The 15917-nt window shown below is 33.6% G+C and overlaps 1 protein-coding gene across 1 annotated transcript; it reads right to left on the bottom strand.

Moving 5' to 3' along the window:
* Window positions 1–11715: 11715 nt before the first annotated feature.
* On the bottom strand, window positions 11716–14904 carry LOC133815980 (protein TIC 20-IV, chloroplastic). Its single transcript, XM_062248723.1, has 3 exons — window positions 14606–14904; window positions 13385–13524; window positions 11716–12595 (listed from the first exon to the last, which is right to left on the bottom strand). Exons 1-3 carry the CDS (start codon window positions 14689–14691, stop codon window positions 11937–11939), a joined length of 885 nt encoding a protein of 294 aa, XP_062104707.1. The 5' UTR covers window positions 14692–14904; the 3' UTR covers window positions 11716–11936.
* Between the last annotated feature and the right edge of the window lie 1013 nt (window positions 14905–15917).

The following is a 15917-nucleotide window of genomic DNA, read 5'->3' as shown; positions in this document are numbered from 1 at the left end:
AAAAACATTATTGAAGGCATGATTAAAAGGAAAGAGATTGAGATAGACTCTTCTTTTGCAAAAACAACTACGTATGCAACTTCATTAATTGAAAATGACCAACCGTTACATAGAGATGTAATTTCGGTAGCATTTGAAGTTGATAAAGAAGTCACGATAGTTCAAGCTCATTCCGAGATGCCAAAGTTAGGAAATCCAAATATTCCTACTTTGTATGAACTTATGACGGAACCAAATTTGAAGTTGTGGGACGACTGGCCTGATAGTGAAGAAGAGTTAGAGAGTATGTGGCAGACATGTTCTCGAAGAAAATCTACTAAAGTTCAAGGTTCATCCTTAACAAAAAATATTTCCTCTGAAAGTTCCAGAGTCAAATTATGGGGCAAAGCGAGACCAAAGAAGAGCGAAAAAAAGAAAAAGGCCAAAAAACAAAGGCATGTCCATAAAGAGGATGAACAAGAGCAAAGAAGAAATTTCATAACTCTAGAAGAGTTCATGCCAGAGAAGCTGCGTAAAATGACTATCACTCATAATGAGGATGAAGTGTTGAGTTGTTGTATGGTTATACTTGCAGAAGAAAATCATAATTCTGCCTTATTGGAAAATGAAACTGAGGTAGATGAGATTACTTTGCAAGACATGCGCAAGAAAATCGTTGCAAAGAAGGCAAAAGAAGCAAAAGAGCTTGAAAAAGCTAAGCATGACATTCAATTCGGAAAACCTTCATCCTCGATCAATAAGGAAATATGCAGTGATAGTCGCCAAAGTAAAGGTAATGGTGAACATGAGATGGCGCGAGCAAAATATGACATATTGGCTCATTTAAAACGCATCCCTACTCTTTTGAGTGTCTACGATGCTTTACAAATGTCTCCTGAGCATAGAAATGCTCTTGTTGTTGCACTAACGAGTCCTGAATTTTATACGAAACAGATATAGCCAATTAAACCTACGTCACTTGAAGGAAATGCTTCTTGTATGTCATGCATTACTTTTGATGATGAAGATCATCAATTGGGAGCCGCTTTACATAATCTAGCTCTCTATGTGACAGGTATGATCACCAATATTCACGTAAGTTGCATCATGTTGGATTGTGGGTCAGCTGTTAATGTACTTCCTGTAAAAACTTTGAAAGATGTTGGTTTGCAACCACATCAATTATCTCCATCATCATTAACAATCCAAGGATTCAACCATGTTGGAGAAAAAGTAAGGGGAAGTATCACATTAAAAGTGGAAATAGGCAAATTAAAGTCTGAGGCCATATTTCATGTTATTGACTCTGACACATCCTATAACCCCTGGCTTCATGAATATGGAGTCATTCCTTTAACACTTCACCAATGCTTCAAGTTTTGCAAAGGAGGAAAAGTTAAAACGGTTAATGCGGACCCAAATCCCTTTTATGGGGAACAAGTGAATTATACTGATGCAAAATTTTACAAGCTAGCTAATGTCATTATATTAAAAGGAAAACCTGAGGAAGAAAAATGTTGTCCCGAACTATTGGAAGGCTCAACCTTACAAAAATCCCTACAAATTAAACAATTATCCCCTATGAAAACTTCTCAAAAGGAAGAGGGGAATTTAAAGGCATCTTGCCAAAAAATAATCTTTAAATATACTCCTAAAAGTCAACGGGGAATGGGGCTAAAAGCATTAACACCTATTGAAGATACAGTGACAACCCTAATGACGAGTTTCACCTTACCATTACGACAGATTGATTAGTCACTTCCCAATGGAAAATGCAAATATCAATAACTTTTGGTAAAAATGGCAAAACAAACAAAAAGCCCGTTACTCTTAGCAAAAGATCCTCGGCTGCTGTAACTCCAAAAGCCTTCAAGATGGAAAAGAAAAAATTCCATGTTAAGAAACAAAAACAAATCACAATTCATCAAAATAATGATTATTTAAAGGCCTCATTTGAGCCTGATGAGTTAATAGAAGAGGAAAAAAAAGGATGTTTCTTGGTGATGAAATAAGTACATCGACCCCACGGGTGTCGGTATTCGAAAGACTCGAAGTAGGCACATCAACTCCACGAGTGTCAACATTTGAGAGGCTTGAATTTCCATCTATTTCTCAACCAAAGGCATTCAGAAAGAGTAAGAAATGGCAGTTAAAACAAAAGAAACATTTGAAAATTACTTCTCACCAAAATGAGGGGTACGAAGCACAAGAGGATCAAGAAGATGTGGTGCAAGTTAACTATCTTTCTTTTGAAGAAAGTTTAGTTGTAGATGAAGAAAACTCAAGCTCAAATTATTTAGAAGATTTTGTGGATATCATTCAATCGGCACCTCAGGAACTAGAAGACGGGGGGCAAGCAACAGTTGATGATTTAACAGAACTCAATCTTGGTACCAAGGATGATCCAAAGCCTGTATTTGTCAGCTCGTTATTAAGTGAAGAGGAATTGCAAAAGTACAAACAATTCCTTCATGAATATAAAGATGTGTTTGCCTAGGGGTATCAAGATATGTCAGGCTTGGACCCAAATGTTGCGGTACATAGGTTGGCAATATCAAAAGATGTTCCACCTGTGAAACAATCGCAAAGAAGAATTCGACCAGAGTTAATCTCAAAAATTGAAGTAGAAATCGACAAATTGATAAGAGTTGGATTCATTCGAGAAGTTAAATACCCAACTTGGCTTGCAAACATTGTCCCCGTGTTAAGAAAAATGGGCAAATTTGGATATGCGTGGATTATCGAGATCTAAACCGTGCCTGCCCAAAAGATGAATTCCCGCTTCCCATTACTGAATTGCTAGTAGATGCTACTACTGGATATAATGCATTATCATTCATGGATGGGTTTTCTGGGTATAATCAAATCAAAATGGCACCTGAAGACGAAGAGCTCACTTATTTTCGAACACCAAAAGGAATTTATTGTTACACAGTTATGCCATTTGGGCTTAAAAACGCAGGGGCAACATACCAAAGGGAAATGGCCACTGTCTTTGAAGACATGCTTCACAATACTATCGAATGTTATGTCGATGATTTGGTGGTGAAAACTAAAGAAAGGATAAATCATCTTGATGACTTAAGGCGAGTCTTTGATAGACTTAGAAAACATCAGCTCAAGATGAACCCTTTAAAATGTGCATTTGGGGTAACATTAGGAAAGTTCCTCAGATTTGTTGTTAGACATCGAGGAATTGAAATTGACCCCGCAAAAATAAAAGCGATTTTGGAAATGCCTCCCCCACGCAACTTGCGTCAACTACGGGGACTGCAAGGAAGACTGGCTTATATTCAAAGGTTCATCTCAAACCTATCTGGTAGATGCCAACCTTTCACAAGACTAATGCAGAAAAGTGTACCCTTCATATGGGATAAGGCATGCCAAAATACTTTTGAAAGTATCAAGCGATACTTGTTACACCCACCAATGTTGAGAACTCCAATTTTGGGAAAGCCATTGATATTGTATATCACAGCATTAGATCGCTCTTTAGGAGCATTGCTGGCACAAAATAATGAGGATGGAAAGGAAGTCTCCCTTTACTATTTAAGTAGAACTTTGGTAGGGGCAGAACATAAATATCCTCCAATTGAAAAGGTGTGCTTGGCTATAATTTTTGCTGTTACAAAATTACGGCATTACTTACTCTCACACACTGTGACATTAGTGTCAAAAGCTGACCCTTTGAGGTACATTCTATCAAAACCCGTGTTGTCTGGATGATTAGAAAAATGGTCCATGATTTTGTCAGAGTTTGAAATCAACTTTGTCCCGCAAAAAGCAATAAAAGGACAAGCATTGGCTGATTTTCTGGCAACACACCCGATTCCAGACAATATGGAGTTGCGGGAGGACCTTCCAGACGAGGAAGTTTTCACAATTGAAACACCATCTTGGCAACTTTACTTTGATGGGGTAGCAAAGAAGTGTGGGGCAGGTGCTGGTATTGTCTTTGTGACACCTTTTGGAGGACTGATACCTTACTCTTTTCACATTTTGGCTATATGTACCAATAATGTAGCAGAATATGAAGCATTAATAATCGGTCTCGAAATTGCACTCGAAATGCAAATACAATCACTGGAGGTATATGGCGATTCTCTTTTGATTATCAAACAAATTAATGGTGAGTTTGCAGTCAAGCATGAGGCTTTAATTCCTTATCATGAGAAGGCTAAGCATTTGATTGCTCAATTCCAAAATATCACGTTAAATCATGTCCCTAGGTCAAAAAATGGCAAAGCTGATGCTTTAGCTAAATTAGCTGCATCACTAGCGCTTCCTGGTGAAAGGGACATTCAAATTACAATAGGAGAACGCCATTTGTTACCCCAAATCATAGATCAAAAAGAAGGAATAAGTACCATAAATTTGGTAACTTTCCTTGAAAATACAAACGACAATGACTGGCGCCAACCAATTATTCACTATATCCGAAAAGGAGTTTTTACAGAAGACTTGAAAAGAAGAGTGGATGTAAAAAGAAGAGCTCTTCGGTTTGTTTTCCTCAATGACACATTGTATAAGCCTTCTTTTGATGGGATGTTGCTAAGATGTCTTTCAAAAGAAGAGGCGTCACATGCGCTTCAAGAAATTCATGCTGGTACATGTGGTGCGCACCAAGCCGGCCCCAAATTGTCAGCTCAATTAAAACGATTGGGTTACTATTGGCCTACTATGGTCCAAGATGCGATTAATTTCGCTAAATGTTGCAAGTTGTGTCAACTACATGGAGACTTTATCCATCAACCCCCTCAACCGCTTCATCCTTCAATATTGTCATGGCCTTTTGAAACATGGGGAATGGATGTCATTGGTCCTTTCACGCTACCATCTTCCAAAATCCATAATTATATCCTGGCCATTACAAATTACTTCTCCAAGTAGGCTGAAGTTGTACCCTTAAAGGAAGTACGTGCAGAAGATGTCGCCAACTTCATAAGAACCCACATAATTTATCGTTATGGGGTTCCATAAAAAATAATATCAGACAACGCTCTTTACTTCAAATGTAAGACACTTGTCAAACTAATGGAGAAGTACAAATTTAAGCATAGTTTTTCAGCCGGTTATAATCCTTCTTCAAATGGCCAAGCAGAAGCATTTAACAAAGTGTTATGCAAAATCTTGAAGAAGATGGTAACCAAGAACAAAAAGGACTGGCATGAATGCCTCCCAGAAGCTTTACGGGCTTACAGGACCACTGTAAGAACTGCCACTGGCTATACACATTATAGCTTGGTGTTTGGGTCCGAAGCAGTGTTACCCTTGGAGGTGCAAATACCTTCATTAAGAATCGCTACTCAATTAATGACCCCAGATGAGAATGTGCAAGTTTGTTTAGCTGAGCTCGAGGCATTTGATGAAAACGACTTGCTGCCTAACAAAAGCTCGAAATATACCAAGAGCAAGTAGCTGGGGCATTCAATAAGAAAGTCAAATTCAGATGCTTTTCGGTTGGCGATTTGGTACTGACTGTAAAAGGACTGGTTGTTATAATTAGGAGGATGAAAGGCAAATTTGAAGCTAAATGGGAAGGGCCATATGTTGTTACTAAGGTCTTCTTAAGAGGGGCATATGAACATTCTGATTTAGAAGGCCGACGCATCTACCCATGTGTAAACGGAAAGTTCATCAAGAAGTTCTACACTTAAACAAAAAGGTTTCCACCTAATGTGTAGACCACACACTTAAAAAAAAAAGTTGTGCAATGAACTACGAAAGGCTTGATCCCACTTTGGGTACGTAGGCAATCTAGTTTATAACTAAGCCCAACCACAAAAATAAAACAACTCATATTCCCCTTCAAAAAAAAAAGAACTACGGAAGGCTTGATCCCACTTTGGGTATGTAGGCAATCTAAAATGAAATATATTATTAATTTAGATCCAGCCGCAAAATCAAAAAAAAAAAATTTCTCCACACAATGGAGTTAAGGTTCATAAAGATCCAAATGGAAAAACTACCATCAGTCTCTAATGCTGATAAACAAAAAAATGATACTAAAAGTTTCGAAACTAAAAGAAAACGATGAGAACTTCAGTCTATCTTGAGGAATGAGGTCAAAGAATTGTGGATCTTCTGAAATTCTTCTTCGTGAGCTTTGATTGCAACTTTAGCTCTTTCGACTTCATAGAATTTTTCCACACCAGCTTCAAGCTTTGCTTGCTTTATCCTCTCATCAATCTGTTGACGCTGCTTCAATGAGTCTTCAAGATTAGAAAGATATTTTTCGACTGATGCTTTTTCAGTCTCATATTCATTTCGTCTTTGTTGTAACGCCAATTCTGCCGCGATAATTCCCGCCTCCTTGATCTTAAGATCTTCCAAAACTTGTTTCTTGTTCAACACAGACGTAGACAGTCTATCCATGGTAGCCAAATTTTCTTCACCGCGATTAATTATATCATGGATGAGAGATATATCAATATCTATGGCACTTTCAACTACCTGGGAAGCAATTGCAGATTTTTCTTTCAGGGCAAATGAATCATTGACAGAACTGATAAACCATGCAATCACTGGAGTTTTGACATTCATCGTCCTACAAACAGCGTCCAGTAAGTCAAGCTTCTTAATTGCTTCAGCACGACATTCCAAAATGTCTTTTGTTGGTCGGGAAGGAGATAATAAATTAAATATGTCATTCATGATGCCAATTTGAACTCCTTGGTGTATTCCTTTAAATTTGAGTTGGTAATTGCTAAAACAGACATAGATGAGATTTGTTCTGGTGGAACAATATTCTCTCGAGACAACATTTCATCAGAAAACTCAACATTAACATGGGCATCAGACTCATCAAAATATACAAGCTCATCTACTCTCGAACTGGAGGTATCAATACAAATGTCAAGGGGTGCATTAATTGAATCCTGTGTAATTGGGAAAGCTATATTTTCATCTTGATTAATTTCAAGGGTTTTCGTACGCTTTTTCCTTTTGAAATGTACTTCTGAGGTATCATTACTATCTGACCCAACATCGACATAGTTGTCATTAGAAAATTCAGTATCATTGGGAGTACACTTTATAAAGACTTCATCAAGATTTGAATAAATCTCTCGAATATCCTTAATGATATATTTAGGATCCTCTTCTTCATAAGGTTGCTTTGAGAGCTCTAAGTGAAGATTCTTGACAGATCTCCCTAAGAAAGGCATACAAGTCCTTGCCCACCAACGACAGTACCACCAAGTACACTGACCCATACGAGTCATATTAGGGATATGAAAACGAATACCAGTATTTCTCCTTAAAATCAAGGCCCAGGCTTCAGCAACGCCAGCTATCCCACATTGTGTTCTTCGAGAAAAACTATAACGGAGTTCATTTGAGGGCACACCTTGATCAAAACCAAATTGGCGAGCAAATCTATTGGGAAAGTATGGATCAACATATATTATTTACCTACTCTCACAGGTAACATAGAAGAACGCATAGAAATCAATATCTCAAATCTATCTTCAGATAGGTCTTCATTGTCCATACAATCAAAATCTTCTTCAGCAGGGAAAGAATATGGTCGGTGAATGACATAATCTTCTTCTCTTAAAATATGGCGGGCTGCATTAAGACTCCAATTCTCAGCTGGTACCCCAGAATATTTGCTTAAAAAAGGAAAATCAATAGAGGAGCTCCAATTGCTATATAGGTCACAAAAATGTTTAACCAACCAGCCTAATACATAATATATAGGCAAGAAACTTTGGCCTTGACCTTGCACATGTGTAGCTGCAATATTTAAACCGTGATAAATATATCCTAAAACAGAAGGTGCAAGTGAAACTCTGACCCCTAGTGCCATTAATAAAGCCATATAAAATGTTTCGGGCCTTACATCATAACCTTGATAAGGAAAAACAAACCGACTTAACCAGAAAGATATGAAAGCTGCAAGAATACACTCCTTGGATGTATTTAAAGGAAAAGAGCGTATGTCAATGCGTTTGGCATCCTTCCTTTTTAAAGTCTTCTTTGAGGGTTTGAAGGTAGAAGCTCCCGTAATACCTTCAAAAATATGATGCCCTCTGTAAAAATATTTGACCCATTGCTGCCAAGTTACTTTTGTACCGTTCAAATGGTCACAAATTTGAGCACGAGTCCTTAAAAGTTCCACAACAATGGGGCTACGCATAGGACCTTGCATCAATTTTGCATTTAAAGGAATAAATTCCTCATAAGGAATCCCCAAAATTGGTAAGCCACCAATGACTTTCAAGTCATATAAAGAAATGCCCATTTCGCCGCTGCTGTGGTGAAAGGTATTAGCTAAAGGCCCCCAAAGTTCTGTAAAAGCTCGCCATATGTTATTCTCAATTAAAAAAGGGAACCTAGATACAACTATGGCACCATAAATCCCTACATCAGTCAAAGTACCACGATGAAGACGTAAAATTGTTTCTGTCCATTCCATAAGATAAGAAAGAAATTGAGCTCTCCCTCTAAAGGAAAAGTTACCACGGGTTTTCTTCTCCAATAAGATGCGATGAAGGCTAGGAAAAAACTCATTGGTAACCTTATGAGTAGTATCACCATCATCTCTGTTATCAACCAACTCAAGAACCTTAGCCTTGAAAATAGGACCATAATGTCGCATATGTTGGACGGCTTCTTGATCATTCGAATAGTGATGTCGCAAATCACCAGAACTAACATCTTCAATTTTGGACAAGGAAACAAGGTCATGTGAAGTCACTGAAACCCGAATTTCTTTCAATGGTACAGAACGTTGATAAGATAGCCCAATCTTAATTTTAGATCCTGTTTCATCAGGAGCTCGCTGAGAATGGAGAGTACCGAAGGCAGACATTTCAGGATAACTCTCTCACTATATAAAAAAAAAATTAATTATTATTAGTGAAAAAAAAACTCAAGCATGCACATGTACATAAATGACACGCACATGCTTGAGGGGGCATCTGTTGAACGAAATAATAATAATAATAAAAAATATATAATAATATATATTATTAAATGTATTATTATAAAAAATGGTATTAGTCAAATTAGTGGAGATGAATATCTCCACTTTTCTCTCCACCTTCCCACATTCCACTCTCACCACTCTTCACATAACGTAAAATAGAGTTTATAAAAGGGGAAGTAAATCAGACAAAGAAAAAAAAAAGGAGGAAGAAGGAGAAAAGTCTGTCAAAATTCTGAGAGAAAATTCTGAAAGAGAATACCATAAAAAAAGAGAGAAACACCACAAAAAAAAATTACAAAAAAAAAGAGCTAAGTTTTCATTCTTCAGGGAATTCTAAAAAAGTAAGTACTAGGGCTTGCTCTTATTTTGGTTCTCATCTTTTTAAGTATCATTTCTCATCTAGTGATTCTCTTCTTTTGTCTTTGGTCCACTTTGACCTAGGCTTTTTAAGCCACAAAAGGTCTTCAAAAGTGAGATATAGCCAAAGGAGAAACAAGAAAATATGATTTCTCTATGTAATTATGCTGCTCAAATTCTCCTAAAATTAAATTTGGTTTTTCATATTTTTTTTTATAGCCAACTTTGATCTAGGCTTCATTAGCCACAAAAGATCTCCAAAAAAGTGAGATATAGTCATGGAAGATATGATAAATCATAAAATTCATATACTATTATGCTATCAAAATTTCTTAAAATGTAAATTTTGATTAAACAGCAAAATCAAGGCAACGAATTTCCCAATATTCAATACTATATTGGAATGCAATTAGTAGCTATGTTAGGCAAAGGCCAAGAAATTATTGGGAAAATTCCTCAATTTGGCTAAGAAAAAGAGTTTTGGAATCGGCAGTTATGTCAAAGTAAATATATATATATATATTAATAAGGGCGATAAAAAGACCTCAAACTCAAAAATGCATACCATGTATGCGTGGGCTTAAACATAATAATTAAATACAATATATACTATGTTCAATCGAGAAGAACTATTCAAATTTATATGTATATATGTATATTAAACAACAAAGATAAAGAGTCATGACTTGATGATTCCAAGTCCAATTATGTGAATGTATGTATATTTAACAAAAGTTTATTCCAAAGTCCAGCGACCAAAATTGAAGTAATTAAAAAATGATGAGTTTAAATTATTTTGGTTATTTGAAAAGTCATGACTAATATATATATATATATATTATATTCATCATTCTTATTATAAATTTATATAAATATATACATATATACGTATTCATGTGATATGGTTACAAAGAAAGAGATTTATGAGGAGTATATATGTATGTGGAGAAACTAAAAAAAATTGGGGTCATACGTGTTCATGCTAGATAATTACATCATGTAGAAAGATATATAAGTATATGTGTGGTATGATATATAAAAAAATGATGAGAAAAAAAATATATATCATACTCATATGCATATATATTATATATAAACAAAATTTTGCTTACCAAAACTGAAGAAGCAAACTTTGTTGAAGATGACTCTTTAAATTGAAGATAGATAATTGCCGCAAATAAATATTCGTTGTCTCCTAAGAAATATATATATGCATATATAAGAGATTAAAACTATATATTTATATAATTGTTTATGATGTGAACAATCAAAGAGAACAAATATACATACCTAAATATATGCTTCACTTTGTTCTCAAAGTTAAACAATGTCTCTCAAATTTGGAGAACTTTAAAGAATGCATTATGTTGAGTATGATAGAAGGTTTAAATAGACAAAACAAGATATCTTAATTATATTTCAAATTCAAATTCAAACTGAATTTTAGAATATAAAATAATGATATTATTTTATAAGATTTTATCACAAATTTTAAATTCAAATCTCTAAAATTAAATTTGAATTTTAGTTTATAGATATTATCTGATATTAAATTTAATTATTCACTACCAAATTTTGGAATAATTAAATTAATAGATTCTAGAATCTGCCAAAATTAGTTTTGATCTCTTTATTTTATAAAAACAATTTTCTATAAATAAAGAGATTTCAACATAAAACAAAATTCTAAAATCATATCAAATGATAAAAAGAATTTTAAACAAGAGGTCTTTTACCTAAAAATTTTCAAAACATCACACAAGATTGCTTTGAACTACGTTTGACTTGATTCATCTAAAGGATACATAGACAACTTAGTCATTAAAACTAAGTGCAGTCACATGAACCACAAATTCCTAAAATTCTCAGATATCAAACACAACACTCAAAATTCCATAAAAGGTCATTCACCTCAGAATTTTTCATAACTTCCAAAACATTAAATGATTCCATGATATGGTCATCTACCGGAATTTCATAAATTTCTAAAAATACCATGAATTCCTATGAATGGTCATTTACTGGAATTCCTCCACTCATTTCCCAAAATATCTATCTAGAACTACAAGTGACTTGATTCTTCATAAAGAAGGTATGTAGGCACCTCTGTCAATCAAATTTACTGAGTGCAGTAGCAATTCCAAATTCCTCAAAATTTTCCCAAAATTATACAAGTACTTAATATCATCATAATTGGAATCAAAATGTTTTCCCTTAAATAAAAATGGTAGTAATTAAGAGGTCATTCTTATAATTTTGGATGAGTCAAACTTAAATTAATAAACTCTTATGCTATAAAAATTAGATGAAATTGCGTTTGACATTAATTTTAATATATCAAATTTGAAATTTTTGTCTAGCACACAATAGAGTTTCCATGTAAATGGCTCACAATAAAACTATTCATTTGATATATTTTTCTTTTCAAGAACTTGGACTATGAAGGGTATACATAACAAAATAAGCAAATATAATTTGTTCTTATAACATATGAAATAGTATAATGTGCGTCTAATCTAAACCTTCTGCAGAAAAGGAAGACACCAAAGTACCAAAATCATGAAAAAGAGTACCTCAAAAAAATTATCAGTATATAAATATATAAATATGAAGAAAGGAGCCCCATAACTATAACCCAGAAGAGTACTAATAAAAGGACTATGAGACCTTAGAAAGGCCTGTGGAAACCTCCAACATGAAACAAAGTGTGGATTAAAGCAGCCTCGCTAACAAATGGGATTTTAAAGTACTTGCCACCCAGAGCACACCTTATGCCCTCCAACAATATGAAAATGTAAAGGAACCCCACAGCTGCCCAATAGTACATCCCAAAAGCGCCATTGAAGTGTACAAGTGGCATAAAATTGCTCGAGTGCCAAAGCACTTGCAGGGCTGTCTCCAATAACATGGCTGTCATCAGATGATATCTGAAGAAGTGAGGCAAATCTTCATTCTTCACCACTCCCATGTAAAAACACAAGACATATACCATTACAAACCATGATGACCACCTTTTAGCTGCCCCTGGGATGAAGAATATCAGGTCTTCTAAGAACTCATGGTGTGCCAGGAAGGGCTGTACATAGAGCCCTGCTTCTGATATCTGCATAGAGACTAAATAGGGAATACATGCTAAAGTTCTCCACCACCACACAGGCTTCTCATTCAGTGCAGGGTAGCATAAACCGCCTGAAGTTGTCTCCTGCGCTTGTGCCCGCATTGATAATCTGCCTTTCTTTGGTAACACCGGTATTTTGCCTAACAGGCTGCCTTCATTTTCACCAATGAAGGCAGATGATGCAGCAGACAGGTGTGAGAGAGACATTCCTGGAAGTTAAATGAATATGAGTTAGAAATTAGAACAGAAATGCAAATGTATTTTATTTACAACTTAGGTAAGTGATGATGCACAGAAGATTGCCTTTTGGTTCATGGAAACTTGGTGCCACAATTTATGAGCAATGCAATATTTTAGTAATTAGGTTCTCAATTGACCAACAAGTGTTTGAGGGAAAGAAAATAAGGCATCAATCCTACATTTTTCTTAAATAAGCAGCAGGATTCTGTTGGTAGGACAACAAATAAGAGGGGAAGAAGCATTTCATGCCAAATTTAAATGGGCCATAACAACATTCTCTTGTCGACAATGATTTTGTGGGCCTGCCATTACATTATTGTTGTTGTTGTTATTATAATTATTATTTATTTATTTGTTTTTGTTTTTGTTTCTTGAGCCTGACTTGTATTTAGTTGTTTGGCCTGTTCCTTTTTTTTTCCTTCGTGTTTTTTGAGTTTCTCTTATTTTTCTTTTTGCAATACATGATATTATGATAATGCTTTGTAATTTTTTTAAGCATAACTCCCCATGATGATTTTTCTCATGGGTGAGTAATTCTCATAAAAGAAAAATGTACCCTACCCTAACAAAGAGAAGAAGCGTTAACTCATATCCAAGTTGATATTCACTTGCAAATAAACAATTCATTCTACTCTAAATGACAACATAAACAACAAATATAAGTTCAAAACCAGTTTCAATGATCCAAATATCTGCCCCTTCACTCAAAAAAAAAAAAGAAATCTAATTTTAGGTCAAAGACAAGAAATTCAATGTACCTCTGGGGAGGGAATGCAGCTGACGGCTTCTTTGTGTACTTATTCTGCTTGACAGATGAGGCATTGCATGGATGTTATACCCAAATGTCACTTTGGAGTTCTTCCACTTGTTGTATCTTTCTCTCAAAACATTTCTGTGCCTGCAAAGCTAAGCCACCAAATTAGTGCCCTTTTTTGTCCCAACATCAGAAAGCAATATATCACATATTATGTCTTCCATAGCTATGATAAGGATCTCCGAATTTTTCTCTCTAGTTATATATTAGTCGAGAACCACAGTTTTACTATTCTTCTTTCCCTTGCCACTTGCCAAATATAAAAATACTTCCAATTATTTATATGCAAAACAATGTAGAAACCATGTCGATCAAAACTAGAATGGTCTGTTAATGTGTTGAAATTCTCTGTATATGATAAAGGTGTCTGAATTTGTTTCAGATACCTTATAGACAGACTCCGAGCCTCTCAAAACTCGAAAGATCTCAAACATGAATGTATATTTTTAAAAGGTATCAAATATCTTAGATGTTTAAACTGTTTCAAAATCTTATATCCCTTCCCTTGCTCAATAAAGTGCTTGGACATTTGATCTACCAGCTAAGAGAAAAATATTTTTAAGAACCTCCATTAGTTTATTGCTGTATCCAGCTACAGTACATAACAAATTAATATTATAATAGAGCTCATAAAACAATAAGCTCCTTTCAGATTATGTACAAGCTCAAGAAAACAAGAGAGAGGGGTGACTAATTTACGGTCACTTTTGAGATATAATGTTCATAAATAAGAAAACTTAATGGATCCAAATACTACATAACTACATCAAACTACCCAAATCAGAATTCAGACAACAGAATCATAAAAAAGATCACAAATTGCCTTCGATCAGTAGAAGAAGAAAAAATCTAAATCTTGAGCTTGCACATATGAAACACCAATCCAATATACATACAATGTACCCTTTTTATTTTCTTTTTATTTTTCTCAATCCATGCCGAACAATTCCATTTCTAAAACTCTAATGGAAGATTAAGAAACTGTACGAGATATTACTTTAAAGTTTAAACACATCAAAACATCATCATAGGCACAGCCTCTCGCATATGAGGAGGAGGAAAACAGAGAAATGAAAAAATATTCAAAGAAAAATCAAATCATCTGGTTATGTTTTTGGCTTCGAAACAAAAGAATCTATTTTTCATTGATTGGTGATTTTCATACCTAGAAAAACCAGGGCCGAGCAAAGTAATCTGCAAGTTGAGGGAGATAAGGCAGCCCTGCGCAGGCGCCATGACATTGACAGCCATTTCCGGTTGGGTTGTTGAGCCTTCCGCTCTCAGAGTTCCCAAGCCGAGTCGTTTCTTTCCATGCAAGAAAAAGATCTATTTTTATTATTATTAGCTAGCCCATTCTTTTTTTTTGTTTTTTTTTTTTGAAAGGAATTAGCTAGCCCATTCTAGAACACAATTTTATTTTTTTAACAAAAGTACACTATTTTATGTTATTTTCATTAGATATTACTTTTTTTTTTTTTTTACATCTCGGCAGTGAATTTTTTAAACACAAAAATAAAAATATTATTATTTTTTTAATTTTTTATTTTTAAAAACAAAAAAAATAATAAATGCATTTGATAATTTTTATTTTTATTTTTTGTTTAATAATATAAGTTGTTGATTCCAAGAAGAGAAGAAAAAAATTAAAGGAAAAATTGAAAACTGTTTAAAAAAATTTTGAAAGTCAAAAAATTCTATTTTCAAAATTTAATAAATTTTAAATAAAATTTTAAAAAATTAATAAATAAAATAAAGTTACCAAACTCATTTTATGTTTAATTTTTAAATTTTTAATTAATTAAATAAAAATCTATTTTTTTAAGTGTTACCAAACAATGTGAAAATGAGTTTTTTTTTTAAAAAAAATACTTTGCATCCATTTTTTTAAAGAGTATAGAGATAAATTTAATAGAATAAATATGATTTTTGTCTAAAAAATTAATTTAAAAGTTTTTTAAAATCTAAAATTATAAAATCTATTTTCATATCCAAAAATGTTTTTTTTTATTTAAATAATTTATATAACATTATCAAATTTCAAATAAATTATTTAAAGAAAATAGGAAAAAAAATTAGTAAGAAAATACATTTTTAACTTTTTTTCCTTTTTTATTTAATTAATTTATGTGAAATTTGAGTTTTTCTTTCTTTTTTTCTTTAAATAATGTATTTAAAATTATCAAATTTTAATAGGAAAACCAAGAAAAATAAGAAAAAAATATTTTTGTAATAAGAAAATATAACTTGAGTTAATTTTTTTGTAACTATATTTATTATAATTATTAAGATGGTAAAATTAATTCTTTTTTTTTTGTAATTCTTAATGATTAATTAGTTAAGAAGTTAGAATTAGAATTAATAACTATTTATTAAAAATGAATAAAAAATTAGATTAAAGAAGAAAATAGATAAAATGATTTGAATAGATTTGACAATGTCACATCATCTTTTTTTGGATCTTTTTTATATATAGACTA

This window comes from Humulus lupulus, chromosome 2 (assembly GCF_963169125.1).
Source record: "Humulus lupulus chromosome 2, drHumLupu1.1, whole genome shotgun sequence".
NCBI lineage: Eukaryota > Viridiplantae > Streptophyta > Magnoliopsida > Rosales > Cannabaceae > Humulus > Humulus lupulus.
Note: the sequence above shows the minus strand (reverse complement) of the source record. Positions and strands in the feature narration are given on the sequence as shown.